Raw genomic sequence first — 25,171 nt, 5'->3', positions numbered from 1 at the left:
CGGAGAGAAAGGGCCAGCGACGCTTTCTGGTCTCCTCCCGCCATGCCTGTGGCTTCCCAGCCTGGCCCCGCCAAGTCCTGAGGACAAGCACAGAAACCCTGCGCCCCCTCCGCCGGCGTGGCCCGGAGGCTGGAGCCGCGGGAACTGGGGTCGCTGGCGGGAGGTGGCATGTGCGAGTGAGCGGGGCTGTGCCCTAGGGCCAGTACCCAAAACGCCGGCCCCTGCCGGCGCTGGAGCGCCCCTCACCACCCCGCTAGGCGGCACCCCAGAGCAGAGCGCATTTGTATCTACGTGGGCTCAGCAATCAGAGCCGCCTCGTGCAGAATCGCCCCAAACTGGGAAGCGCCCAGATGGCTGTCGACAGGAGAGGTGAACATTCTGGAATGTTCATAGGGTGGGTGATCACACAGCTTGAAAAGGAGCTTGGAGAGATCCCTCCGCCTGAATTCTAGACATGACACACTTGAGTGCATATTTATGTCAGTTAAAAAGGGGAAACGGTAAAGTAATAAGGGTCAGAGGTGGTGACCCAAAGGAGGGGCTAACTGGGAGAGGGACCCCGGGCCCTGGGGGAGCTTCAGCCAAGGGGTTACAGAGCTGGACGCAGATGCAGAGGGTTTTCTGTGGCTCCCTTACGTATGTGCACTTCCCAGGACATAATGTACTGCAGCTTCTCAAAATAGAGAAGATGGAGTCCCGCCGAGCAGAGGTGGCTGGGCCACAGGCCCCTCCTGGGAGCTAGGGCAGCGCCAGCCTCTCATCCAGTCACTGATTACTGCACACTGCCCAGGCGTTCCGGGCACAGGCAGCCTTTGAGACCTGCTGGACAGAGGTGGGGCGAAACGCACCCCGCTCTAATTAAAGTTACAGCGTCTTCCTTACGCCGAGGACCTCTGGGGCTTCACCCTCCCGCTGCCAGCGAGTTTCTCCCTCACCGGCTGGTTTCTTCGCTGCTGCTGATCCTCCTATTTGGACCACGCTCATGGCGACTTCCATGTGCGGGCTGTTGTCTATCCAGGGCAGAGCTGTGTGTTCTGTAACAAGCAGATCAGTAGTCTGGGGGCAGACGGCAGTGCCCTTGGCCTCTCCGCCTGGCTCCCAGGCGCTGCCAGGGCTGGGACCCGCCCGCCTCGCTCATGCAGGCAGCTGGCCAGTGGGCGGACGCACGCCCTGTCCCAGGGAGCCCTGGGGGCTGCGGGAGGGAGCACAGAGGCCCTGGGAGCTGGAGACCAGTGGGCTGCGCCGTCGCCCCAGGACATTGGGGCCCCCCAGGGAGTCGTCTTCAGCAGCAGGGGCCTAGTTCAGAGAAGACCAGGCTGTGTGCGCGAAGGTGAGCAGGACGCGACCTGCCTGCGCCGCTGTGCTGAGGATGGAGTTTGGCGACGGTCTGGTACCGCCTGCGCGTTTGAGCCAGAGCACGTGGGGGGCGGCCTGGCAGAGGCAGGCTTGAGGGAAGGGCCCAGCTTGTTGCCATAGCTACCGGCAGCACCAGGTGACCCTCGCTGTCCTGCTGGGAAACCAGCCCAACCCAGAGCTGCTCTCTGGGCGGGCGCTCCGGCCAGCGCCCGCTCGCACAGACCCGCCTGCACGCCAGTAGCCCGTGCGCCCCGAGAATAGTTCCACAGCCGGCTGGGCGCCCTGTGCCGGACGGCGGGGCGAGCCGGCGCTTGTCTTTTGGGAAGCTGGATCTGAGCGGAGAGGGAGGGCAGGAAGAAGAGGCCCACGATTAAATGAGACACACCAGATTGTGGGGGAGCCTAGGCATAATCAAAAGGGCTAGAAGGGCCAGGGAGCCCCGGTGAGGAGGCAGGCCCGCTGCAGGGGTCGGCAGTCGGGGGAGCACGGGCAAAGCAGAGCTGGGGCTGGCCGGGTTTGCCGTTCCCGGGACAGACAGGCCGGGGAGTGGGCCTCGGTGGTGGCCAGCACGACCTGGGCGAGCGTGGGGAGGTGCACGGCCGCCAGGGTCACTTCTGTCACGGGCAGGAGCAGGCGGAGAAGCAGCCCAGCGGGTCCAAGAGCGGCACAGGGTACGGGGCCTTGCGTTTCTTTAAAATGTGACTTGTGCTATTTCCTTGCGGAGCTCAGGCTTCCTGATTATTTCCTCCTCTAATATTAAAATTAGTTTGCACCCCCTTAGCTCTTGCCAGCTGGTGGGTGTAGTCGAATGACCTCGAGATCTGTTGAGGCAGGGAGGCGGCAGCCTGGGCCGGGGAAGTGGCTGTGCACGGTCAGTGCAGGATAAAGGCTGAGTGCGAGGGCGCGAATCCCCAGAGCAGCAGCAGGAACCCGGCACCTGGCGAGGCCTCTGGTGCGCCTGAAGCCCCTTGAGCCCCCAAGGCTGAGGAGTGGGGATGTATGGCCCCGCCCCCTTGCCCCGGCAGCTCTGTGCACGAGAGCCGGGAGACGGCGGGCAAGAGCTCGCCCGGAACTAGGAAGCGCAGTGGGATGGGCGCCTCTCCTGAGAGGTCAGGGCCGGCTAACGCGTGGCTCCCGGGCTGGCGCTTCCAGCATCTCACTAGGCCGCCGCCAGGCCTTCCAGGGAGCCTCCCAGCCCGGTTAGAAGAGAGGGTGGGAAGGCCACCGGTGGCCTGGGGTCCCCTTCCCGCCACGCGTCAGCGGTGCGCAGAAAGCACATACACCCCCACTTTGCTATGTCTACCCACTTGCCCAAAACGTGCAGTTTTAGGGAGCCACAAATTGTCTCTCCCAGCTGCCCCATGTCAGCAGCGTGTCCCGTGGGGGCACCCCCCCTTACCTGGACAGGTACATGCATCTGGACCCTAAGATAGCACGTTTTACCCATTCTGCTCCTTGAGGGCAGAAATGAGGTCCTCGTAGAGACCGGGTGCCTGTGGGGAGGGCCCCCTGGCCCAGGCGGGGCCGGCGCCCCTGCTCACCGCTGCTGTGTCTCTGCTTCCCCAGGGATGACGGCGATCCCGTGCGCCTGTCTGGGCATCTTCCTGGGCGGCCTCCTGGTGAAGAAGCTCAGCCTGTCTGCCCTGGGGGCCATTCGCATGGCCATGCTGGTCAACCTGGTGTCCACGGCTTGCTACGTCTCCTTCCTCTTCCTGGGCTGTGACACAGGCCCCGTGGCCGGGGTCACCGTTCCCTACGGAAACACGTGAGTACCGGGGTGCCCGCACCGCCCCAGCGCCGCCGCACTCGGGGCACGGGAAGCAGCATGCCCCCCTGCGCTAAGCGGGCAGGTGCCCCCCACCCCCTGCGGCCTGAGAGCCAGGAAGACAGTGGAGCACTCGGTCCCCAAAGACTCACATTGCTGTTTTTGCACTTCAGGGTTGACATGAAGATAGAAAATAAAGATTTTATTTTAAAGTTGAGCTAAAAATATGTGTTAAGTCCCTTAAGTTTACTCTCAGAAACTATCATTAGACTCGTAGTAATTGAGAGTTCTGGTATCGATCAGTGTTTGGGGGACAGTCAAGAGAAGGGGGTTGGTAGGTTCTTCTGGAGCCACTTTTCTGATCTCTTCCCTGTTATCCCAAGACTGTGGTTAAATCAGAATCGCCGTTCCAGGGGCTTATGGGGGAGACTTACAGGCCCGGTGCCAACAGCTGCCCCTTTCTCCATGGCACCTGAGACTTCCCTGTGAATTCAGCCTGGAACCCCAGGACTGCAGCGTGGCTGTCCCCTCCTCCAGGCAGCCCACCAGGCCTGCTCCTGAAGCTAAAGCCAGAAAATGCAGGAGAGCCAGGACTCATCTCCCACCCTGCAGGCTCTCCTCTGCCCTGCCCCGCCCCGTCCTGACGCCTCCCTGCCCACCTATGGTGCCTTTGGCCTTGCGTGCGATGGCAAAAACTGAAATGGAGCCCACACCCTTCCCGAGCCAGCTCTCAAGTAGGAAGCTTGGAGTGTGTCAGGCCCAGGACCTTTCCCGAGTGGCCCTGCCCTCACGAAGAAAAGGATGCCCGCAGTCCCTGCCAGCTCTGCCGAAACTGCGGGGTCCCTATCGCTCCTCCCCCCCATAAGCACTGTGTACTTCCAGCCAGTGACGGCACGTGGCCGCGCCTCAGTTTCCTGAGAATTCAGGAATTCTCAGTTTCCTGAGAATAAAAGTCGTAGCCTGAACAGAGCTGACCGAGCCGCCAGCTGCCCCATTGTCAGGATGAGCCCCGGAAGGCTCAGCGGGAAGTCACAGGGCAGGAGAGACACTGCCTCACTCCCTGCCTGGCAGACACCCCACGCCCCGCAGCTTGCTGGCTCTTCGTAACAGCGCCTCGTGGTGCAAAAGATGCTGGCGTGATGTTTCTCAGAAACGTAGATCAAACGGGCAATAATTACTGGGGCCAGTCTCGCTGTGGGAGAGTACTGGGCCTCATGAGGGTCACCCGGACAAGGACCCAGGGTGAAGGAAGGAGCCGAGGCTGCAGCCTCTGGAGAGGCTTCCTGGCGGAGGTGGCCCTGCGCAGGTCCCAGCGGCCGGGCAGGCAGCGTTAGGACCGAGGAGGAGGAGCGAGGAGGCGCCGGTGGCCAGCAGAGGCCGTCCTTGGGGGCCCCTGCTGGAAGCTGGCCTTCCTCTGACCGCTGTGTGTCTTCTTTTTTCCAGCTCAGCACCTGGCTCGGTCCTGGACCCGTACTCGCCCTGCAATAAAAACTGTGAATGCCAGACCGACTCCTTCACCCCAGTGTGCGGGGCAGACGGCATCACCTACCTGTCCGCCTGCTTCGCCGGCTGCAACAGCACGGTACGGGCACCCTCGCCCGGACGGGTGGGGCGGCTGTGGGCGGGCACTCAGGCGCCAGGCGGCCAAAGCCACCGCAGGACGGCGAGCCCACGCGGCTCCCCGTGAGCCATACACGGAGGCAGAGAGGGCGTCACGGGGCACAGGGCTGGGGACTGAGCTCCCGGCAACGGCAGCCTCTGGAGACCGAAAAATCCTTCCCCAGGGAAGGCCCCTTCCACACGGGTGACATCTGTGACGCCTCCGTGCAGAGCCTGTAAACGAGGTCTGCACGCCTGCTGCCTTCAGCCTGCGGTCCTCAGCTGCACGCACTCACCAGCTGTCCCCTCATACTCTTCCCACCTGCTGGATAGCTCCTGCTCCGCCACCGTACCCCACTCACAGTTCCCCGCCCCTCCCCACCTTGTCCCGGGGTCCTGGCCCCTGCGGTCTCGGGGCGGCGCCTCCCCGGAGACCCCCGGGTCCCTGGGCTGCCCCCGCCTCCTGGCGCCCTAAGCCCTAAGCCAGGGCTGGCTCCCACAGGCGCCCTTGAAACGTCCAGGGACTCCAGTGAGGCGGCGGGCGAGCGGCGGCTTTCAGGGAACTTAGAGTTGGGATCATCTATTTGCTCGTTTCCCACAGCCTGTCTTTGGGGAGCAGCAATTTCCCTGAAAGAAGAAAAATTGATCGTTTATTTTCATTTCCAAAGATTTCATTTTTCCTTGCTTTTAACATTTACATTCCTGACTGGTTATGAAGATTTTTCTATGGAGAAATAAATCACGAGGGGAGGGGGGCAGGGAGAGGAATGGCTTTTCTAAATTAGGTGATAAAGCAATTTCTTTATGCGACTAGAAATGAATTTTTTAACAGGAACGGGGCCTTGAGAATGGTTAACATAAAAATACCAGCTATTCTTTTTCACGACAACAATTTCATTAACATTTTAATATCCAGAAAGTTGTGTCATAAATCAGTTTCGGTTGTTGTCCTGTTAAGAGAATTCAGTGAACTCCGCTCGGGCCAGTGTCCGGAGACAAGCTGGTCTCCGTTCTAGAGCCTTCTCCGGCCGGTCGCCCTCCCTGGGCTCTGGCGCGTCGCGTCTCCCCCGGCCGGAGCGTCCGGGCCGTGGCGGCTGAAGCTGTGGAGAGCAGCCAGCCGCGGGGTGCAGCTAGGTGCGCCCCTCCGTGCCCTCTGGCCTGGGTCACTGCCAGGCCCCTGCCTTGCCCTCGCCCCTGGGGTGCAGGCAGCGCTGGGCGCCCATTCCCCGGGGTCACCGGCGGTCTGAGACTCTGGCTTCCGGAGGTGGAGGCAGACTTTGGGGGTGCTGAGCCCGGCCTGCCGCGCCAGCAGGGCCAACGGGTGCCTGGCCGGGCTCGGTGCCCACGTCCCAGGGCCCGCAGGGAGCCCAGGGCATGGCCGTCTCGGCCGCAGCGGCAGCCACGGACCCGCCAAAGACAGACTCGGGCTTTGCTCGCCTCCTGCTGCTTGGTAGCTTCCCGTCGAGATCTGTGAAAATTTCCTGAATCTGGATTAGATGTGAAGCCTCGGGCCAGGTAACCCCAATTGTGGGACAGTCTGGCTCTCGTTAGCAGCCCCCCGATATTAGCGCTTCCTTCCTGCCCTGGCCTGGGCTTTGACGCTTGTTATTTTATAACTCGTCGGCTAATGACCATGGAAGTTTCCAGGATTGCACTTTAATATACAGTTTCTAAGTCTCCTCGTGCCTGTGACCAGAAGGGATGACCAAAAAGATTGCAAGTTAATTCCGTCAGCTTCCTTTGGCAAGAATATATTGTCCAGATTGTTTCCGCACCTTTCGCTCTCGGGAGTAATTATTCCGGCAGCAGCGTGTGGGTGTGCCTGCCGCTGCTGACGGCTGGAAGCGGTCTCTGTTTGATGTTCTGAATAATTGACTCAAAAACAAGCTCCTATCAGCCTCCAGGAGCGCGTGGTCGACCCCTGGCTGTCAGGGCGGTGTGGCACGGCCGCGCGGGGGCTGGACAGCCCGTGAGCCGTCCCTGTCCGGACTCAAGTGCTCCCGGGACGCCTGCGTGGCTGGCGTGGTCGGTGGGGGGCGGCCCCCGTGGACAGAAGAGGGGCCCTGGCGGGCGGGGGCCTCAGCCCGGCCACACGCTGGCATCGCCCGGGAGCTCTTGAAATAGGGGTCCTGCCCCGTGGTCAGGCCGCCTGGCGCCTCGCCTGCAGCGGGCCGGCCTCAGTTGCTGCGACGCCCTCGCGTGTCCCTGGCCGGTAGCCAGCCTGCAGCAAAGGCAAGCTCACCCCGGGCAGAGCCCCTGCAGTGAGAACCCTGCTCCCGCTAAAGGGAGGAGCCCGCCAGGCCCCGGCTTGTAGACAGGTCAGCAGGTGGTCCGACACTCTGCCCGCCTCGTGCGTGTCCCTGCCCGCAGAGAAGGCCGGCGGGAGCTGGGGGCAGCCAGGAGGGCCTGGGGTTCGCTCTGAGCTGCAGCCAGGGCCTTCTCCTTCCCGCCCCACCCACCTCGTCCTACCTACAAAGAGCGAGGCCCCTGCTCCCCGAAGAGCAAGCCTCTCCTCCGGCAGGAGGCACTTCAGTGCTGGCAGGCTGTTCTGGGACCTTCCAGGACAGGGTGCGAGGCGGACTGGCTTTCATGTCCTCGCCGGCCGTCAGCCTGCAGCCGTGGCCGGCGACGGCCGTGAGCCTTCCTGCCGCACTGCACCCCCGCCTGCAGGCCGCTGCCGGTGTTGGCTCCGACGTCCTTGCTTGGAAGCAGAAGCTGTCGCTTCTGAGTGGCAAGAGGACAGTGATACGTGGCAGAGCCGCGCCGGAGAAGCGGCCCTGAATCACGAGCGTCCATCAGTGTGGAGGCCACGCGGGAGCGCGGGGTTCAGAGGACGTGGCCACCGTGCGGCACAGCCCCCAGGCCGCAGCGGGCGGCGAGTCCCTTCCTGGGCAGCAGCAGCCGGTGCTCCCTGATGCCCGCGTGTGTTCGAGGAAAGCAGCAGCTTGGAAGTTGGGAGTCGCTCGGGGCCATGCTAGTCTGACAGCAAACTCACCACACAGGTCATCGCCCCGAGAAAGGCTCTTCTAACCTAGAAATCAGTCCTGCTTGTGTGATTAATCAGAACTGATGCGCCGCTGTGGGACTTGGGTGTGGGGCCCAAACAAACAGTTCTATTTGCAGTGTTTTTGAAACATGACAAGTATTTGTTCTCGTAATAGGAGCTGTCAAAACAGCACGCCTGTGGTTTCCTTCGGTGGCAAAGCATCCGAGATCCCAGAGAGTGATTTTCTGTTTTTATGGTCCCCGGCTTTATTGTAATTATTTATTCCCATCATTGGAATGTTTCTTGATTTAAATTAATGACCGAGGGAGGCACAGGAGTACAGTTTGCAGTGACGCTGCTATTTGTCTTTCATTCTTTACTTTTTCATGCTCTTGAGTTTTAATTTTTTTGAGGAAATGATACGTTTGCAGGGTTCAAACATCAGGAACATTGGAGGAGGGAGCGGAGCGAGTTCTCGGGGAAGGACATGCCGAGGAAGAGAAAGGGGTTCGCCCCCAGCGGGCCCAGCTCCCCCAGTCTTCTCCGTGGCTCAGAGCGGGTCAGAGTTGCCAGGGTGCGAGGGGGTGAGGCTGGGTGGCCATGGCAGCTTCCTTCCCGGGCAGGGCAAGCCGAGGCGGACAAGCCACAGCTGAGGCTGGTCTTGGTTCTCAGCCAAAGGCGAGGACACTCCCTGGTGTGTGCTCGGCGTCCGTGTCAGGCAGGCGCAGAACACGGCCCTCGGCCAGGAGCGTGGGCTCCCTGGACACGAGTCCCTGGAGGTGCAGGAGGCGCCCTGCTGCAGGAAGTGCCAGGCGCAGCGGGGACTTGGGGTTCCGCGCGAGCCAGGAGGGAGACCTCAGCGCTGCGTCTGGAAATAAAGGAAGGGCTTGAACACAGCGTTCTCAGGGGCTCGGGCGCTGAGGTCCTCGGGCGTCCACACAGGACCTCCTCTGCGCAGCCTGCGTGGGAAGAGGGGTCCAGCGAGTGTCGGTCGTCCTCTGTCGGGAGACACCTCGAAAAGCACCCCAGGCCACACTGTGGAATAAGAAACTCCCGCTGAGCAGGGGAGGTGGTTGGCAGGCAGGGAGCAGAGGAGGGCGCAGGGCGTGTGCTTGGCCCTGAGGAGGCTGCACCCCGAGAGCTGCGGTCAGGCGTCAGCCAATGGACAGCCATGTCTTGTTTACGCTGTTTTCGTTTTGTTTATTAAAGGCCTCTGCACCACTGTTAGGCGTGATGGGCTCGGCCCCTCAGCCCTCTCCCGCTCTCCTCCCCACCCCCGCCCCCCACTCTCGGAACTTCTGGCGAGCCAGGGAGCAGGCAGCCAGGCAGGGTGAAATTCCTCTCTGACTGTGCTGGGGGGACACATCTGTCGGGCAGTCTGGAGCCGGCAAACGGGGTGCCGGCTCCCCTCCCCACAGAGGCGCTCACTTGCACGCGCTTGGCAGCCTCTGGGCAGCGGGCTCGGACGGACGCTGGCCCGGCTCGGCCTGTGGCCGCTCTGGCCGGCGCGGCTGTGCTGGAAGCTGGAGCGCCAAGGGCCGGCTCTTTGTCCCTTCCAGAATCTCACCGGCTGTGCATGCCTCACCACCGTCCCTCCCGAGAACGCCACCGTGGTTCCCGGAAAGTGCCCCAGCCCCGGGTGCCGAGAGGCCTTCCTCACCTTCCTGTGCGTCATGTGCGCCTGCAGCATGATCGGGGCCATGGCGCAGACGCCCTCGGTCATCATCCTCATCAGGTGAGCGTGCCCGGGGCGTGGCCGCGCCTCGCCCACCCCGACTGGCCGCGGGGGGGCGGGGGCTGCAGGCGGGGTGCGGCCTGCCCACTCGGGAGGCCTGGAGGGCCCGTCCACGGCCAAGGCAGGGGCCAGAGGGGACTCCTGCCTGCGGCAAGCAGAGGGAGTTTTAAAGTCCCCAGCAGGGCAGTGGTCCAGGCTTGGGCCTTGATCTGGGTTGGTGGACAGGTGCCCTGGGGCAGGAAGCAGCAGCGGCCTGTCTAACCCGAGGCAGACTGCCTGTGTCTGAGGACGAACGAGGAGCTGCCGTTCTCTCACGCCACCGGCACCATAACCGGACAGGGGGCTGGACCGGGCCGAGCCCGAGCGGCGCGCCAGATTCTGACCAAGGCATCAGGCACCGGTGGTGGCTGTGATGGGACGCTGGTGCAGCTGCGAGGCTCCCGGGGCCTGCTGGAAGCACAGGCTCATGCGTGCTCCCCCAGATGACCGGACTGGGTGCAGCCTCCGGGCCCAGGTGCCAGCCAGCACTGAGCCCTGAAGCTCCAGACCTCGCCCGCCCAGACGGGGGCAGACCCCCCCACCCCCCCAGCGAGGTGCGCTGGGACGTCCTGGACAGGCCCTGCAGGCCCTCGCGTTCCGACACTTCCATCCCTTCAGCGCCCCCTTCTGCAGCCCCGAGGCCGAGGCCCAGAGAGGGATGCAGTGAGCTGTGGCATGTACTTTTCACCCCAACTTTGCCCCACATTTTTGTTAAGATTTATTTGTGCATACAGAACTGGGGTACAGGCCAGAGGCGCAGGGGCAGCGAGAGAATTCCCTAGAGACAGAGGCGGGAGCAGAACAGGCAGATGAGGAAGCTCACTGCTGAGGGGAGCAGCGGGCGGTCGGGAACCGTCTGCCGCGCCCTGGGGGTCAGTCGCCTCCAGGGCGGGGATCAAACTCGTGCTGCAGGGACCTTGGAGAGCTTCACCACGTGTTGCTTTAACACCACTACGCCACTGGGGGCGGCCATGCCCGAATTTGTAGTAATAATGCTCAGCTGAGCCCCATCTCCCCGGGAGGTGTCTGAGGACTGCTCCTCCCGTGGAACCAGTTTCCCCGGGGCCTCCGGCAGTGCGCAGCGCCTGCGTGCCGCTATCCCAGGAACCCGAGCGCGCCACGGACATCAGATTTCAAGTGATGAATATTCAAGCTCGTGATGCCAGTGTGCCTGCTTGCTGTGGGGAGTTTGCCTCTATCTATGCACCTTTCAGCTCAGCACCTGGTAATGACTGTGCAAAAGCCGGAGCCGTGCTGTGGCTTCGTAACGTGATTCCAGAGGGCAGGAGCCCATTTCTGGTAGCAGACACTGACCGCCTCAGCCGGAGGGTGGTCTCTGCGAGTCGCCACCTGCTGCCCAGGTCACCTGCACCGTGCTCTTTCTGACCGTCCCAAGAATACTACCTGGTATTTTCCCTGCGCATCTCAAGCGGGGCCAGGACGAGGGCGACACCGCCATATCCTGCTGCTTGCACCGAGCCTTCTGGCCTCTGGACCAAGACGACAGTGGCCTGCCATGAGCCCTGCACCTGGTGTGCACAAGAGAACTGCCCAGTGCCTGGGCAGGTGTTCTGAGGCCAAGCTATGCCCCTGTCACTAGCCCCGAGGCCCCTTCTACTTGGAGTGGGACTTGGTCATCACTCCCAGCCCAGAGAATGTTGCACTCAGAGAATGTTCTCGAAAACGTGCAAGAATCTCCTTCTGAAGTGGTCGGTAAACTCAAGACAAGGATATCGAGTCGTTTATGTCAGAGACCTGTGACTACATGAAGGTACCTTTTCCGGTGGAGAGAGGGCTGACAGTGGATGAGGGTGAACGAGTCGTCACACAGAGGCCCAGGATGGAGACGGGGGTCACGGTTCTGCTTTGTTCCTCGGCGCACACGGCTGGTTCCCCCGCTCTAGCCAGAGTCACTGAAGATGCAGCCCGCGGCCTCCCTGGTCTCAGCCTGTCACTGCTACAGCCTGAGTTCGGTCCCCGGCCAGGGAGGGACCCACAGGGTGCGGCAGACCCCTCCTGTCTCCCCACTGCTCCCCTCAGCAGTGTATGTCAGGGGATCCACCTGTTCTGCTCCCCGCTGTGTCTGTGGTGACTCTGGCCTGCATCTGTCCCACCAAAGGCAAACAGCTTTAATAAAGCCTTTCCAGGCCACATCTGCATTCGGTCCTCGGTCCTCCGAGTCACAAGATTAGCTCCAGTTATTCAAACACAGCTGTTCAATTCTAAAACTTATCTTTTCAATGCAGTGGAGTTATTTTTGAGATTTTAGGCAGGGAGGGCAGAGAAGAACCATTAGTCATTTTCTAAAGGTGTCTTGATGGGCAGCTGTGACCGCCCTGGGGCCGTTAATTAAAGCTGGTGATAAGATTCCCTTTCTCTTCCCTCTTCCTCTCTGCCCAGGACCGTCAGCCCAGAGCTCAAGTCCTACGCCCTGGGGGTCCTTTTCCTCCTCCTGCGCCTGTTGGGTACGTATCTCTTTATTGCCTCGATAATGAATTGGCTGCTTATTTATAACCAGGTGAGTAAATGGCAGCAAAAATTGTTCTACTTCTTGGGTTTGCCTTTTTTCTTCTGTGACATTTAATTCTTGGTAAACAGGAGAGTTGTCATATCTGAGAACTGCGCTCAGGGCTTCCTCCTAAGCGCAGCAGCCTGGGGTCTCACGAGCTCGTGCCTCTCGGACAGGGCCTGGCTTGCGCCCAGATGTCTCAGCAGCTTGGGGAGAACAGCCCTGGCACCCAAGGGGACGGGCTTCCCTGGGGTCTTCTGGCTCCTCCCTCAGCAGCTCGCGATGGTTCATGTGTAGACCGCTGCAAGGTGTGTGGGGTGGGGCAGGGGGTGCTTCTCACACTGGTGCCTGCCGAGAAACTGGGGCCTGTTTTCCCAAATGGGTGTAGTTTACTCACCGGGGGGCCCCGGGATGGAGCGGTGTGGCCCGCATGCCTCAGAACCGGCATTCCATGGCACGTGTCGATTGGAGTGAAGTCCAGCGCCTCCATTTAAAGTCGGGGAGGCAGAGGTTGGAGCCAGCCCTGGGGCGAAGCGGCAAAGGCCGGCAGGGGCCCCTGCCCCCCACGCCGTCAGCCCACTGTCGGTGTACCAGCGTGCCTGTGTTGAGACCAGGGTCGAGCTGGGATAATGTGTTTCCGTGCACGGCCGGGCACGGGACTTCTTTCGTGGGCGTGAGTGATACATGACTGTGCGCAGGGATCACTGTGGACCACCCTTTCGGAGTGAAGATTAAGTTCTTCATTCCACATTTTTAACCATGGGTGAGCACAAAGACTACGCACTCTAGAAATTTTTATGAAATGTTTTAAAAGTGAAAAATGGCAGCAATCCCGATTTCCAACAGGAAAGTATTAGTTACATGCATTTTGGCCTGTAATTCCAGAGGTAAAAGCCTGGGGAGAGAAATGCTGATTGACTAGGAAAGGGTCTTAAAAGGTACTGTGTGCGCTGATGTTTTCAACGTGTGCGCGAACATGGGGAAATCTTGGCAAATGGAACTTGGAAGTGGTGGCAGCTGTTATCCTTAAAGGGTCTAGCCATAGTCCGGGAAGGTCCCGTACTGTGAGGTACTGTGAGGTGATTCCTAGAGAGCCGGCGGGAACCAGCCGCAGGGGCCTCCCTGGAAGCCTCTGCCCGCCTTGCCCCTCCACTGAGGGCGACCACTCGCCGCTAGTCGCTGGGGCCATTTTTGCCCCTCCTGGATCGCCCAGCCAGCGTCCGTGCAAGTTTGTGGGTACGCAGGGAAGCCGGACCGGCATGTTGGGCTTCCTCTGTGTCGTGGTATGAAGTGAGATGGTGTCTGTGAAGAGCGCAAGCCCAGCAGTAATTCAAACCGAAACTTCACGGACTGAGAAACGGCTTTTTCCCTTGGCTCTGGGAAGGCCAAACAGGCATTTTCTGTGACGCCCCCCCGCCCCAAGCCGACCTAGGTTGGGGGGGGTGGGCCGCCATCCCAGGTGGCGGCGATGGGAGGTGCTTTCTTCGGGGGTGAAGAACCCCTGCACACACCGTCGTCGACAGCACTTACTCCTGCGCGCTCGAGGTTCTGAGCCCCAGGTGAGGGAGCCCAGCTCTGCTCCGGCTCCGACGAGCAGGCCTGGGGCGGCGGGGGCCCCGGGAGTCCCAGCCTGCACCCCTAAGCACCCCTAAGCGGATTCGGAGGTAACAGGATACGGATAAGGAGATGCAGCTGGTAAAAATGGTGAACGCCGAGCGAGTGAACACTCGTTGGCACAGAATGAAAAAACACGTGCACGCTGTTTTCTCTGAAAAGTTAACGGCCGTCGCAGGACAAGGGGCAGCACTGGAAAGCACCGGCACGGGGCACGCAGACGCCTGCCGCGTGTCTCTGAAGCACCGTCACTGTGCCCGCCCGGCCGGGCCGAGCCTCCCCGTGGCCCGGCCACCCGCGCACACATGCGGAAGAGCTTGACCAACTGGACGGCAACGTGCCCGCGCGACGCCTTCTGGCAGCTTCGGCTCGGGTCCTGCTCTTGGAAAGCTCCTGGCCTGCTCCTGCGGGATGCAGAGGGGCCACCCGGGGCCGCGAGCAGGCTGGGCGACTCTGCTCCAGGAGGCCACGGCACGGCGCCGCCTTTGGGGGAGAAGGGAGTATGGGGGTGGCACAGTGTGGAGAGCCGAGACGGCACCGGCACAGCTCGGGGGACAGCTGGGGCGGAGGAGCCGCCCAGCCTGCCGCAGATGGACACGGGGTTGGACAGGCTGGGGTCCTGCCCGAGCGCGAAGTGCCCCAATCACCAGGGTAAGGAGAGGGTGTGCTCGGGCCGGTGTAAGGCTGGGGCTGAGGAGGCCAGCGGTCAGGAGCGCGACCGGAGGGGGCCGCTCTGTTGAGAGAGGTGTGACCGTGAGGTAAAGGGTCAGTGCGGGCGCCCGCCCCTTCAGACACTAGGCTGAGGGGAGCAAGGAAGGGGCAGCATGTTGGCCCTGCCCCGCACAGGGCTGGCAGCAAGGACACCAGGGCCAAGTGGCCCTGGAGTGAAAGCGCAAACGCTGGTAGCAGGAGCAGAGCGGGCCTTGGGGAGCGGATGTCAGAGCGGCTGGGGCGACTGGCCGGCTGGTAGGACCGGTGGGGGCGGGGCGGGGCGGGGGCGCAGCCTAGAGCTGAAGGAACTGAGCAGACACCATGTGTAGAGAGAGCTGAACCCCGCCGCCGCGGCGTCTCCCTTACCGAGGTGGAGCGAAGAGCTGACCACGTGGGGCGGCTGCGCGGTGGGCAGGTTCCGGCGCTGGACGAGCCCCGCCTGCAGGGCCTGGCGTGATCAGCTTCCCAGACTCCTCGCTGGGTGAGGGCGCCCGCCTGCAGGCCCGATCCCAGGCTGCCGGGGCCTGCCGACCCAGCTCAGTGGGCGAAGCACCTTCCCCGGCTCCTGCTACGTTCCGGGTGCCGCTTTCGAGGCCACAGGCTGCTGAGGTGGGCAGCAGCCGGCTCCGGCCCAGAGCCGGGCGGAGACTGAAGCCACCATGGGCGGCATGGAGGACCCAGAGAGGCCTTGACTTGCCTGGGGAGGAGGATGCCTCTGGGCTCTCAGCATCGCCAGCGCTCAGAGGCAGGAGCGTGACACACGTTCTGAATTCCCACCTGAGGCCAGGTGCAGGACAGCAGAGCAAGCCCAGCGAGGCTCTGCCCGAGGGAGGGCAGAGCACGGACGGAGAGAAAGAGGAGCCGCAGCCTGGGCGGCGTCTGTGCCCCCCCGCACTGCCCAGGCGGAAGCAGAGAGAAGCCCTGGCCGGCGGGCAGGGGACGGGCTCTCGGCATGGAAACGGCGGCGTGACCCAGCTCCAGCTTTGTCCCGTGAGGAACGTGAATTTTTTTTCTTACAGAAGCCTGTGAGTTGAGACCCGAGAACCTAAACAGGCCTGGCCGTTTCCCCCAGGAGAGTGAATTCAGTCGCCAGCCGCAGGCCCCTGAGTCAGTCTCTGCTGCCAGTGGACTGCAGGGACCTGAGGCGGTGTCCTCACAGGCGCCGCGGCTCCGGCGGGAATGGAGAAGCTGCGAGCCAGCCGGATGGCGCCCGAGTCAGGTCTAGCCCTTCTGAGCGTCTGTACCGGCACACCCACCCGACAACGGCTCCCCAGCCCCGGGGCGGGACCGAGGGCTCCTCCCCGGACAAGGGAGAGGACGGGGCTTCTCCTGCAACCCCCAGAAGACCGCTCTTCTCCAGCACAGCGAGGAGGCAGCCACACCGTCGCCGCTCCCTCCTGCCCGTGCGCCACCTCGGTGCCAGGGCGTGGCCATGGATAGATGCCCTGCGCAGGGTGGACACTGGACCTGCTGCGCCCCCTTTCCAGGGACAGCTGATCCTCCCACCAGCACCGCCCCCACCCTGGCAAAACAGACTGGCCCTCACCATGTGAAGGACCGCTGCCCCACGGGGGTCCCTGCCGGCTCTCCGCAGACGGCGATTTCAAGGCGGGCCAGTGGTCACTTCTCCAAGGCGCCGAGAGAGCAGGGCGGGAGCCGGCTTTGCTGCGAGCCTGCACCGGAGGCCTCCACGCGCTGGCTCCTTAAACCCGCCCGGAAACCCGGCCCGAGCAGGCGTCCTGTGCCCACTCCCTGAACAGTGAAGCAGGCTCAGTAAGTGGAGGCTTGCCAGGGCCCAGCGGCCAAATCGGAACCCCAGAGCCATGCTTGCTCCCCTGACTTGCGACCTGAAGTGGTGGGCCTCCCCCCACCTGCTGCCAGTGTCCTGCTGCCGCCCAGCCCTCTGTGCCAGTCACCCGAGAAGGGAGGACTCCGGGCTTTGCCAGGGGCAGAGAGCGAGGCCCCTGGGCTTCCCCTCCCCGGCTCCCTGCCCAGGCCCCTGCAAGCCAGCGTTCCCGGGAACTTAGCAGAAGGGTAAATAAAACGTTCTCCATGGCCCTGCAAATCCCTGATAGCTCTAAAATCAACAGACTTTGCAATGAGTAGGAAGGAGATGATTGGCTTTGAGGGTTTTGAAATAGCAAGATAAATAACCTTGCTCATCGCCAGTTTCTCTGTAAAATAAGGGGTTATGGGATTACAGAGGGGATGGCGAGGTGCGGCCAGAGGGGGCGTGTTACCACGGTGGGGGTGTCACAGAGCCTTCGGGGTGCCTCCCACTGGGCACCAGCACCCACACAGACGGCCTGGGCTTTTCTTGGGTTCCAATGGGTGATACACATAGGGGATGAGTGCCTGCCCCACCCCAGGCCGGTGAGTTCCAGAACGGCACGCCTGGCATTCTCTGCACATCTCAAATTCAGGACCCGGTAGCTAGAACCGGGGACGGAATTTTAAGTCAATAAAAGGGAAGACACAGAAAAGGATAAGAGTGACGGCTTAGAATAAACTGTCCCCCGACCCCCCTGGGAAACACACAAGCAGCAGCAGGCCTGAGGCTGTGGGAGGACCCGGCCCCTGCGTGAGTGACCCCCTAGCCAGGCTCACCTTGACCCTGACGCGGCAGGCTGGACTCAGTCCGCTTTAGAGCACCAGCGACGTGCCCCGAGGCTTTCAGCTCCTACAGTCTCACGCAGATGCTTCCAACACGGACACCGAGCAGAACAGGAGGCCGCCTCCAGGCCCGGGCTTTCCCCTTGCCGTGACTCTTCGCGGGGCCTCGCCAGCTGGCACCAGAATGGCAGTAGGTGGGGTGCGTGTGCGCCGCAGCTGCAGAAATGCCATCTCCCGCAGCCCAGATCCAGGCGCCCGCCGCGTCAGAGGCTCTTCTGGGTTCAACAAGTGCCCACTGGGGGTGCACACTCACGCCGGGGGCATCGCCTTCCGCCCGCTGCACTAGGACAGAGAAAGGGGGCGCTGAGAAGGGGTCATGCGGAGCCACCCACCCCTGAGAAGGCCGGGGCCGCAGAGGTGAATGGTGCAGTGGCCAGGGTCCCTCTCCCGGCGTCTCCACCTCGGGGTGGGTGAGCCCGGCTGTCCCTCTGGCTCTTCTTCAGTTACAGGGAGACAAAGCCGGGTGGGGAAACCGGGAGGTCTTGCCGGGGAGCTGGAGAGCAGCAGCAGGCTGTGTGGGCACGGGCTTGTTTACGAGGCCGCCGGGGCCTCTGGCTCTGCCTGGCAAGCTGGGCGAGGCCCGGGGGGTTCCGCCGGGCTGCTCTGTGCGTGGTGCCGCGTCCCCTGGTCAGGCCTGTCACGAGCGGTCCCCTCCCTCCTAACTGCTGGCAAGCGTGCCGCGTTTGCAGATGCACAGGTCCACTCTGGCAGATGGCCGCGGACCCGAGGTGCCTTGCAGCCCCTGCAATGTGTGCATCTCCTGGGTAGATGTCTTCTGGACTAAGGGTCTCTATTTCATCCAGTTTTCAGCGGGATCATCCTTAATGCAAAGTGAGATTCAGACACTCCGGGGCTGACGCTCAGAGTGAGAAGCTGGGCCTGGGGTCTCGAACCGTCAGCATCCACTCCAGCCACCAGCCCTCCCCCCAGGGCTCCCTGCGGGCGATGGCACCCCACTCTGGCCGTAATCCCCCAAAAGGCCAGGGCCCCTGGCGGCGAGGCCGGGCGCTTGCCGAGAGCTCTGTCTGCCTGTCTGGCGCAGACGCCCCAGAGGGCCCCGCAGCCCGGGCGGGGGACAGAAACACAGTGGCCGGGACCTAGCGTGGGGGTGTTTCCAGCTCTGCGACTTCAGAAGCCTTTTTCCACTTCGGAATGAAAAGTAGCCTAGCCCGGGGAGTTGTGGGGGCACGCGGCAGGGGGCGCCCGCCTTTACCGTCTGCTCACCCCCCACCTGAACCGCACACAGCCTGCCGAGCTCTTGCAAGAGACCAGCCCCGTCGCGTGCCTTCGTTTCCCGGGCGGGGCTGTAAGTTGGCGAGAAACTGGGGGGATCTCTGCTCCCAGACCCGAGCAGGGGAGGGCAGCGGCTGGCGCCCTGACACCAGATGCCGCTCACCTAGTGTGAGGCCTGCTCCAGGCCCGTTCTGCACGCTTTGCCCAGTTTCGCCCTCACTCCTCAGCCCCCTGGCGAGAGCAGACATTACCCCATTGTGCAGATGAGGAAACGGAGGCGCAGGGGCTTCACCCTGCAGGTCCGACCCCCCACAGGACCTCTCCCCGCCGGCCCAGCACCCCGGGGCGGGGGGGATGTTGAGGGGGGCGTCTGAGAGCCCCGGAGCGCCGCCTGACGTGTGCTTCCCCCCACAGGCTTCATCCCCCCACCCCTCATCTTCGGGGCCGGCATCGACTCCACCTGCCTGTTCTGGAGCGCCTTCTGCGGCGGCCAGGGCGCCTGCGTCCTCTACGACAACGTGGCCTACAGACACCTGTACGTCAGCATCGCCATCGCGCTCAAGTCCTTCGCCTTCGTGCTCTACACCACCACGTGGCAGTGCCTGCGGAAGAACTATGCACGCTACATCAAGAACCACGAGGGCGGGCTGAGCACCAGTGAGTTCTTTGCCTCTACTCTGACCCTTGACAACCTGGGGAGGGACCCTGTGCCCCCAAACCAGACCCATAGGACAAAGTTTATCTATAACTTGGAAGACCACGAGTGGTGTGAGAACATGGAATCCGTTTTATAGCGTCTACACGGGCTCAGCGCTGTATTAGTGATCCAAGGGTCATTTTTCCTAAAAAAAGAAAAAAAGAAAAAAGCTTCCCAAAAAAAAAACAAACAAACAAACTCAACACGCGCACGCACGCACACACACACGCACACGACCTCTGTCCTCTTTCTCAACGTCAGAGCCAGCAGGATTCCCACCAGGAGCGTGTGGGAGCTCGTGCTGGATGTTCCACCTCTGGGGCCAGAGCCGGCCCCCCCGGAGGCGCCTCTGGGTTGTCAGGAAGCCGAGAGCTGCAAGCAACAGGCACTGCCAAATTCAGGGAACACGGTGGCCAGCTTGGAGACGGACTTGTCCGGACCGGACAGCCACACACCTCCAAACAGAAACATCACAGTCTACTAAAAACCGAGTTGACAACATGCCAGGATAAGCACTAGTGACAGCCGTGCCCCGGCGGGGGCGGGGGCGGGGGCGGGCGCCGGGGCCGGGAGTGGGCACCACTCCCCTCTAACTTCCGCAATATGGGTCACTGCGCAGACGCCTCCCCCAGTCTGCATGCGGTTCCAGGCCCAGAGCCCTCGGCTGCTGCTGGGCCATCGTGCGCCTCTCACTAGCCCACGCCCATGTTCCAGACCGAGGGCCGAGGGAGCCAGCCCCGGGCTCCCCTCTCCCGCCCCGCAGAGCGACCTCAGGAAGCCGCGGGCCCCACCTGGCTATGACCGACTTCGCTCAGAGCCAGTGAGACCCGCCCAGGCCCAGTCATTTGCTTACATTTGCCAAACATTTTGCCCTTTTTTAAAAGAAATGCAGTGCGTACGAATTTCAAACTGTTGTCTGTATCGTCTTCTAATACTATTTTTAACTCCTTCTACAATCTGTGCTGGCCCTTCCGTCACTAACACAGTCTCGAGGCCCAATTTATTATGCTGGTTGCTTTTCTCTCTCTCTCTTTTTTTTTTTTTTTTTAATGCACCAAAAATATAATGTGATTCAAGGGATGCAATTAATCTACTGTAATTTTTTTATCATTTTGCTCTCATACAAATACTCTGTGAGAATGAGAATACACCGTGTGGTACGGAAAGTGCCGTAGCAGGGGGTGCAGCCTGCCTCGAAAGCGGCCGCGTCCGAGACAACGGGGACAGTGTGCTGAATTGCCAACGCGCCTCCTCGCGTTATTGCTGGCCACCGGCCGTCACCGTCGGGGCCGCGCTGCGGGTCGCTAGAGGCATTCTCGCCCCGCTGTGGGGGCGGCACGCTGAGCTCCGGCCCTGTGTGTGGCGCGTGTCTTGGCGCAGGAGGGCGGAAGCCGGCCCAGCCTGGCTGCGAGCGGCAGTGGTGTCGCTCGACCCGCGAGGGCGCCAGCCCATCGCCACGTCCTCAGGCTCAGCCCTGAGTGGGCCTGTGTGTGTTGACAGGGACCTCCACGAGCTGGAGAGCCTCCTGTCGTCGTCTGGGGTGAGGCTCGGGGAGACTTCCTCGTGCGGCGTCAGGCGAGGCCGTGGCCGGGTCCGGGGCCGCGCCCGGGCGCCCTGCACACGCCCACCCTGCCGGTCCTGACTTGCTCTTCGTCAGCAGCGAGCTCCAGGGTTCCCCCGCGACATACTCTGATCCACTGGCCGGGCCACAAAAGATTTGGAGGGTCCGGGAGGCCACGGTGCTGTGGCCGGGTCCTCTCACATCTTAACCAGGGCTCCCAGGCAGTGGCCACCAGCAGAGAGAGCAGCAAGCGAGGACACCCGAGAGCAGGCTGGCCAGCCGAGGCCGCCCGCTCCGCACCTGGCAGGCACTGCCACCACCCTCCTGCCCCTGGGGGCTCCTGGCTTGCGTCGGCGGGACGCTCATCAGCATGTCGCCAGACAGGCCCGAGTTCCCCCCCTTGGGTCAGCTCCACTGTGGGTCAGCCCGCCCCCTTGGGTCAGCTCCACTGTGGGTCAGCCCGCCCCCTTGGGTCAGCTCCACGGACACCACACACAAGTCCAGGCCCAGCGCCAGGAGTTCACGGGGCTTGCTAGCCTTGGAAAAGTCTTTAAAGGAGCGTCTGGAGGTTCAGGCAGTAAGGCGCTCCTGTCTTGGGGCGGCCAGCAACTGTAAACTGGTCCGTGTACACTCCCTCACACCAGATGGCTCCCAGGATGACCGCACCTCCACATCACTGGTCCCACCTCAGTTAGCGCTCCGGCTCCTCCAGCTGGAGCGCCCTGCCTGCGACTGGGGCCCTCCTCACGGCGGGGCGCGGACTCCTGTCCCCCTACGGAGAGCAACCGGCCTGAGTGACTCCCAGAAACGTGCCACCTGGGGACCCCAAGGAGGAGACCCACGACCCCTGGGGAATTCTCAGGCAAGAGACCTGGCTCTGGTGGCCAGTGGGCTTGCCACGCCCCGGGGCAGCCACGCAGGAAGCGAGGTGGAGGCCCACAGAGAAGCCCCCAGAGGGGAGCGGTGGGATCCGAGGGGCCCACGGAGCTGGTTCCTCCGCCTGCCGCTCCGGCCCTGGGCTCTGAGGGCTCTTTCTGCCCCCTGGACCTGCCTGCTGACCAGCCGGGCGCTGCGTCCAGGTGCTGGGTGGCGGCCGACCTGCGGAGATCCGTGCGGCCGGGGGTGCAGGCCCGGTTGGCGACTCACACACCACGTAGGGCTGGCGACTCTGGTTTGGGTGGGATGAGGGGCCAGAAACGGTGACGTTTCCAACCCCACCGGCAGCATGCTTGCCTGGGCGCTGTTAGAGCGGTGCCCAGAGGAGCCAGGGAAGCGCAGGCACACGCCAGCCTTCCCCGCCCGCCCACTCGCCTCCTCGCTGCCAGGATCCCCGTGCCCTTTCACTTGGCGTCCGGGTCCGGCCCCTCGGAGGGGCCACAGTTCCCAGGGCAGCGTTGCCATGGCCTGGGGAATGGGCTTGAGACTCGCAGGTGGCGTCCACCCCCTAATCCCGCCCTTCCCGCCTTGATCGTGCGTCCGCCTCTCCCCCTCGGCGCACAGCCCCGGGTCCCGAGCGGCCAGGAGGCCCTGACCGGACAGAAGCTGATCACAGAGCGCAGTCTCCGGCCGGCGGGACTGGCGCGCTCACTGGCCGGACGCCTCTGGGGCTGTGCCCCAGGCCAGGGCGCGGACCCCGCGCCGTCTGCACGCACCTGCCTTTCTCGTGACTGTGCTTCTCTGTCGTGGGGTGTCAGCTGGGGGTGCACCGTATGGGCTCGGTGTCTCCTAATCACATTTACTCAACGCTCCTGCACCATGCAGGCTGAGTGCCGGGCTCCGGGCCTGACGGGAGAGCCACGGCGGTGAGCCGGGCAGCCCTGACACACAAGAACGAGCCCTGTCGGGGGTGTGCTGGTGCGGGAAGAGCTGGCGAATCCCCCGCAGCCAGAACGGGCCCCTCTGGCCCGCAAGTGCGCAGACTTGCTGCAAAGGGCCAGACAGTGCATGTTTCGGGTTTTGAGGACCATGTGGTCTTTGCGGAAATTGCTCGGCGCCCGGTGGCAGCAGGGGACAGCCGGGCAGGGTCTGAACAGGGCAGCCGCGTTCTCACGGTGACACAGGAGAGCGGGCAGTATTGGGGTGGCCAGGCCCAAGGTGCTGCTCTCCCGGGCGCCCAAGCTGAGGTGTGAGGCGCAGGAGTGTGGCCGGAGTCAGCCGGAAGTGCTCAGCACCGGCCACGTCCCGTGAGGAGGGGCCCTCAGCCAGGCGCTCACCAGCACTGCCCGGCCACGTAAATCTCACCCTGGTATCCCACCCTAAGGAAGAGGTAAGAGCCATTACTGCAGGTGGTATCATCGGAGGCAGCGCTGTCTTTGTCTTGTGTAGTAAAGGGGAACTGAGCGCAACAACTTCCGGTTCCTCCCAGCCCTGGAGCCCGCTGGGCAGTCTACCTGGCACCTGGCCAGGTAGTCTACCTGGCCGCCGCCCTCTTAAATGGGGGACATTGACATGGGAGGGGAAGGGGGGAGAAGAAGAGTGAAACTAGACACCGAGTCTCTTTCAAGTCCCTTCCAGCACGGGGACTCTGCTGCTGGCGTTCTGAGCTAACAGATGCAGCAGGTGGGACAATCGGTTAGCACTAATAATAGCGAATAATAGTCACAGCTAACATTTACCCAGCACTTGCTATGAACCAGCCTGTTCTAACAGCCCGTGCAGCAGGGGCTGCTGTTAAGCTGCCGTTTACGAAAGGAAACGGGGCTCAAAGCTTGCAGGAGGAAGTCGAGGTCACAAGCCAGAGCCGGGGTTCAAAGCCAGGTCTGTGGATCCAAAGCCCTGTTCTTGGCCATACGGAGACCTGCCCCTCATTGAAGTTCCCACAAACTCCCCACTGCAGCCCTCGGGACACAGCACTGCTCTAGGGGAGTCCGCCCTTGCTGTTAGCCCACGGAACACGACTCATTTATAGGGTGTTTACTGCCAGAGGCAGACACACCCAAGTCATCCTCAAACACACGTTCAGAGCAGCAAGGTGCCCGGTGCTCTCCAGGTCAGGTCCTCAGCTGTGGGGACCTGTGGGGACCCCGGGACGTCTCCTGCCCGCCGCCACTGCAGTCACGGCGCCACCCTGGGAGCCCGGCCCGGGCCTTCAGACACGGACGCTGGTCCTGTGCAGGTCTCTCTTAGCAGATACCGGCCTCTAGGAACACACTCAGGGCGTTTCTGGCTCTGTGTTAATAATTCAGGTCAGCAGTCAGGAGTGTTGGCAAACTCAAATTCTGACTGTTTCTCCATAAGGCGAAGTGACTATGTTCTCCGGTGTGAGCAATGGAGGATCTAGTCAAGCTTTCTGGAGATTTGACATTCTATAGGTTGGGACGGTACCATTCCTCAAAATCCTCCAAAATAGCGTTTTTCTTAAATTCACGCAGACTTTACAGGAGATGGCTCTATGGGCAGATGGTTGCCGAGACTGTGGAGTCAAAGGCCCTGGGGGTTCGTGGGATACGCAGGGCAGGAAGGTCACTGTAAGGGGTCACCCCAGGCACGTGCTGGGGGCCCAAGGCGGTTAGATTCGGAAGTGCGCGTTCCTGGAAGCACCCTACAGCGTCCTCACAGTCCCGGGAGGCATCTGCTGGTCTACCTTGTAGGCCAGAAACTAAGGCTTTCCAAGGTCACCAGGAGCCGCGGCCAGGCTCCCTGACTCCTGAACCAGCCACCAGATTAAGAACGCTTCTTAAGAAGCTTCCAGAAGCAAACACGGCCTGTATCATGAACACTCCCCCTGGAAACCCAGTGACGGAGAATCGAGCAGCCCAAGGCTCGAGTCAAAACCTTTTGCAGAATCTTGCCAGTGGGCACAGAAATCCAACATGAGAAAAAATCCTTACTTGAATAACGTAGGAGACCCTTTAGAGAACACTCCTCCCCTCCTCCACCTTAGCCACCCAGCCGAAGGTGCCAGCACCGCCCGGCCCTGACTCGGCCATTCTGCACTCGAGCCACTCCCAGTGATCTCCCCGCCACCCCACCATGGCTCCCAGAGACCCCCCACGACACCCTGAACCTTGAAGGACGTTCCAGCACCACTAGCCGCGTCTGCGTCCCAAGGAAGGGGTGACATTTCCACACTGTCACCTGTGCCCCCCCCCGGGGCTGTCTGAGGCCCCGTCATCAGCCACGAGAGCCACGTCACAGTCCACGACACCTTCATCACAGGGTTTTTACACCTTTCAAGTGCGGCCACGGCCTCCCGAGGAGACGGCTCCCTCGGCCCACAGTGCGAACCTGCAGCTGAGTGGAAAGCAAAGGGGGCCCAGGAAGCGTGGCCAGACGCCAAGGCTCTCTGGGTGCGCCCCTCCTCTTCCAGAGAGCGCGCCAGGCGGCTCCCGGGGTCCACAGGCCCAGGTCAGGGCTCCCCACGCTGGTGACGGACCCGGAAGGCGGCGCTCCTCGCAGAGCTGGACTTCCAAGCCCGGTCCCTGGGTGCCGCGCACCCACTCAGCGCTCGCTGCCGTGGCTCGGTCCGGCCCACCCCCGCCCGGAGCGCCACGCTCTTAGATAGCCTGAGAAACCGGTGGGGACCGGAAAGACCGACCTGTCTCCTCTTGGCTCTCTCCCCTCTAGGCACAGAGTACCAAGACATTGAGCCTGAGAAAGCCTGCCCCGAGTCACGCCCGCCTTCCGAAGACTCCTTTGTGAGCAGCTGAGGGCCCGCCCGCCCTCTGCCCGCCGAGGACAGCCCGCGCCGCCC

The 25,171-nt window shown here is 62.5% G+C and overlaps 1 protein-coding gene across 1 annotated transcript in view; it reads left to right on the top strand.

Annotated features, from left to right (window-relative positions):
• SLCO3A1 (solute carrier organic anion transporter family, member 3A1) overlaps positions 1-25,165 on the top strand; it is a 132,822-nt gene extending 107,657 nt beyond the window's left edge. Inside the window, exons 7-12 of the mRNA XM_012732670.1 lie at positions 2,923-3,121; positions 4,565-4,703; positions 9,266-9,441; positions 11,881-11,945; positions 18,635-18,877; positions 25,045-25,165. Of these exons, the coding sequence (XP_012588124.1) occupies positions 2,923-3,121; positions 4,565-4,703; positions 9,266-9,441; positions 11,881-11,945; positions 18,635-18,877; positions 25,045-25,127 (905 nt within the window). The 3' untranslated portion in view covers positions 25,128-25,165. The remainder of the gene's footprint in view (positions 1-2,922; positions 3,122-4,564; positions 4,704-9,265; positions 9,442-11,880; positions 11,946-18,634; positions 18,878-25,044) is intronic.
• Positions 25,166-25,171: the final 6 nt, after the last annotated feature.

Source organism: Condylura cristata, unplaced genomic scaffold (genome assembly GCF_000260355.1).
Source record: "Condylura cristata isolate star-nosed mole 26May11 unplaced genomic scaffold, ConCri1.0 scaffold00035, whole genome shotgun sequence".
Classification (NCBI taxonomy): Eukaryota; Metazoa; Chordata; class Mammalia; order Eulipotyphla; family Talpidae; genus Condylura; species Condylura cristata.
Note: the sequence above shows the minus strand (reverse complement) of the source record. Positions and strands in the feature narration are given on the sequence as shown.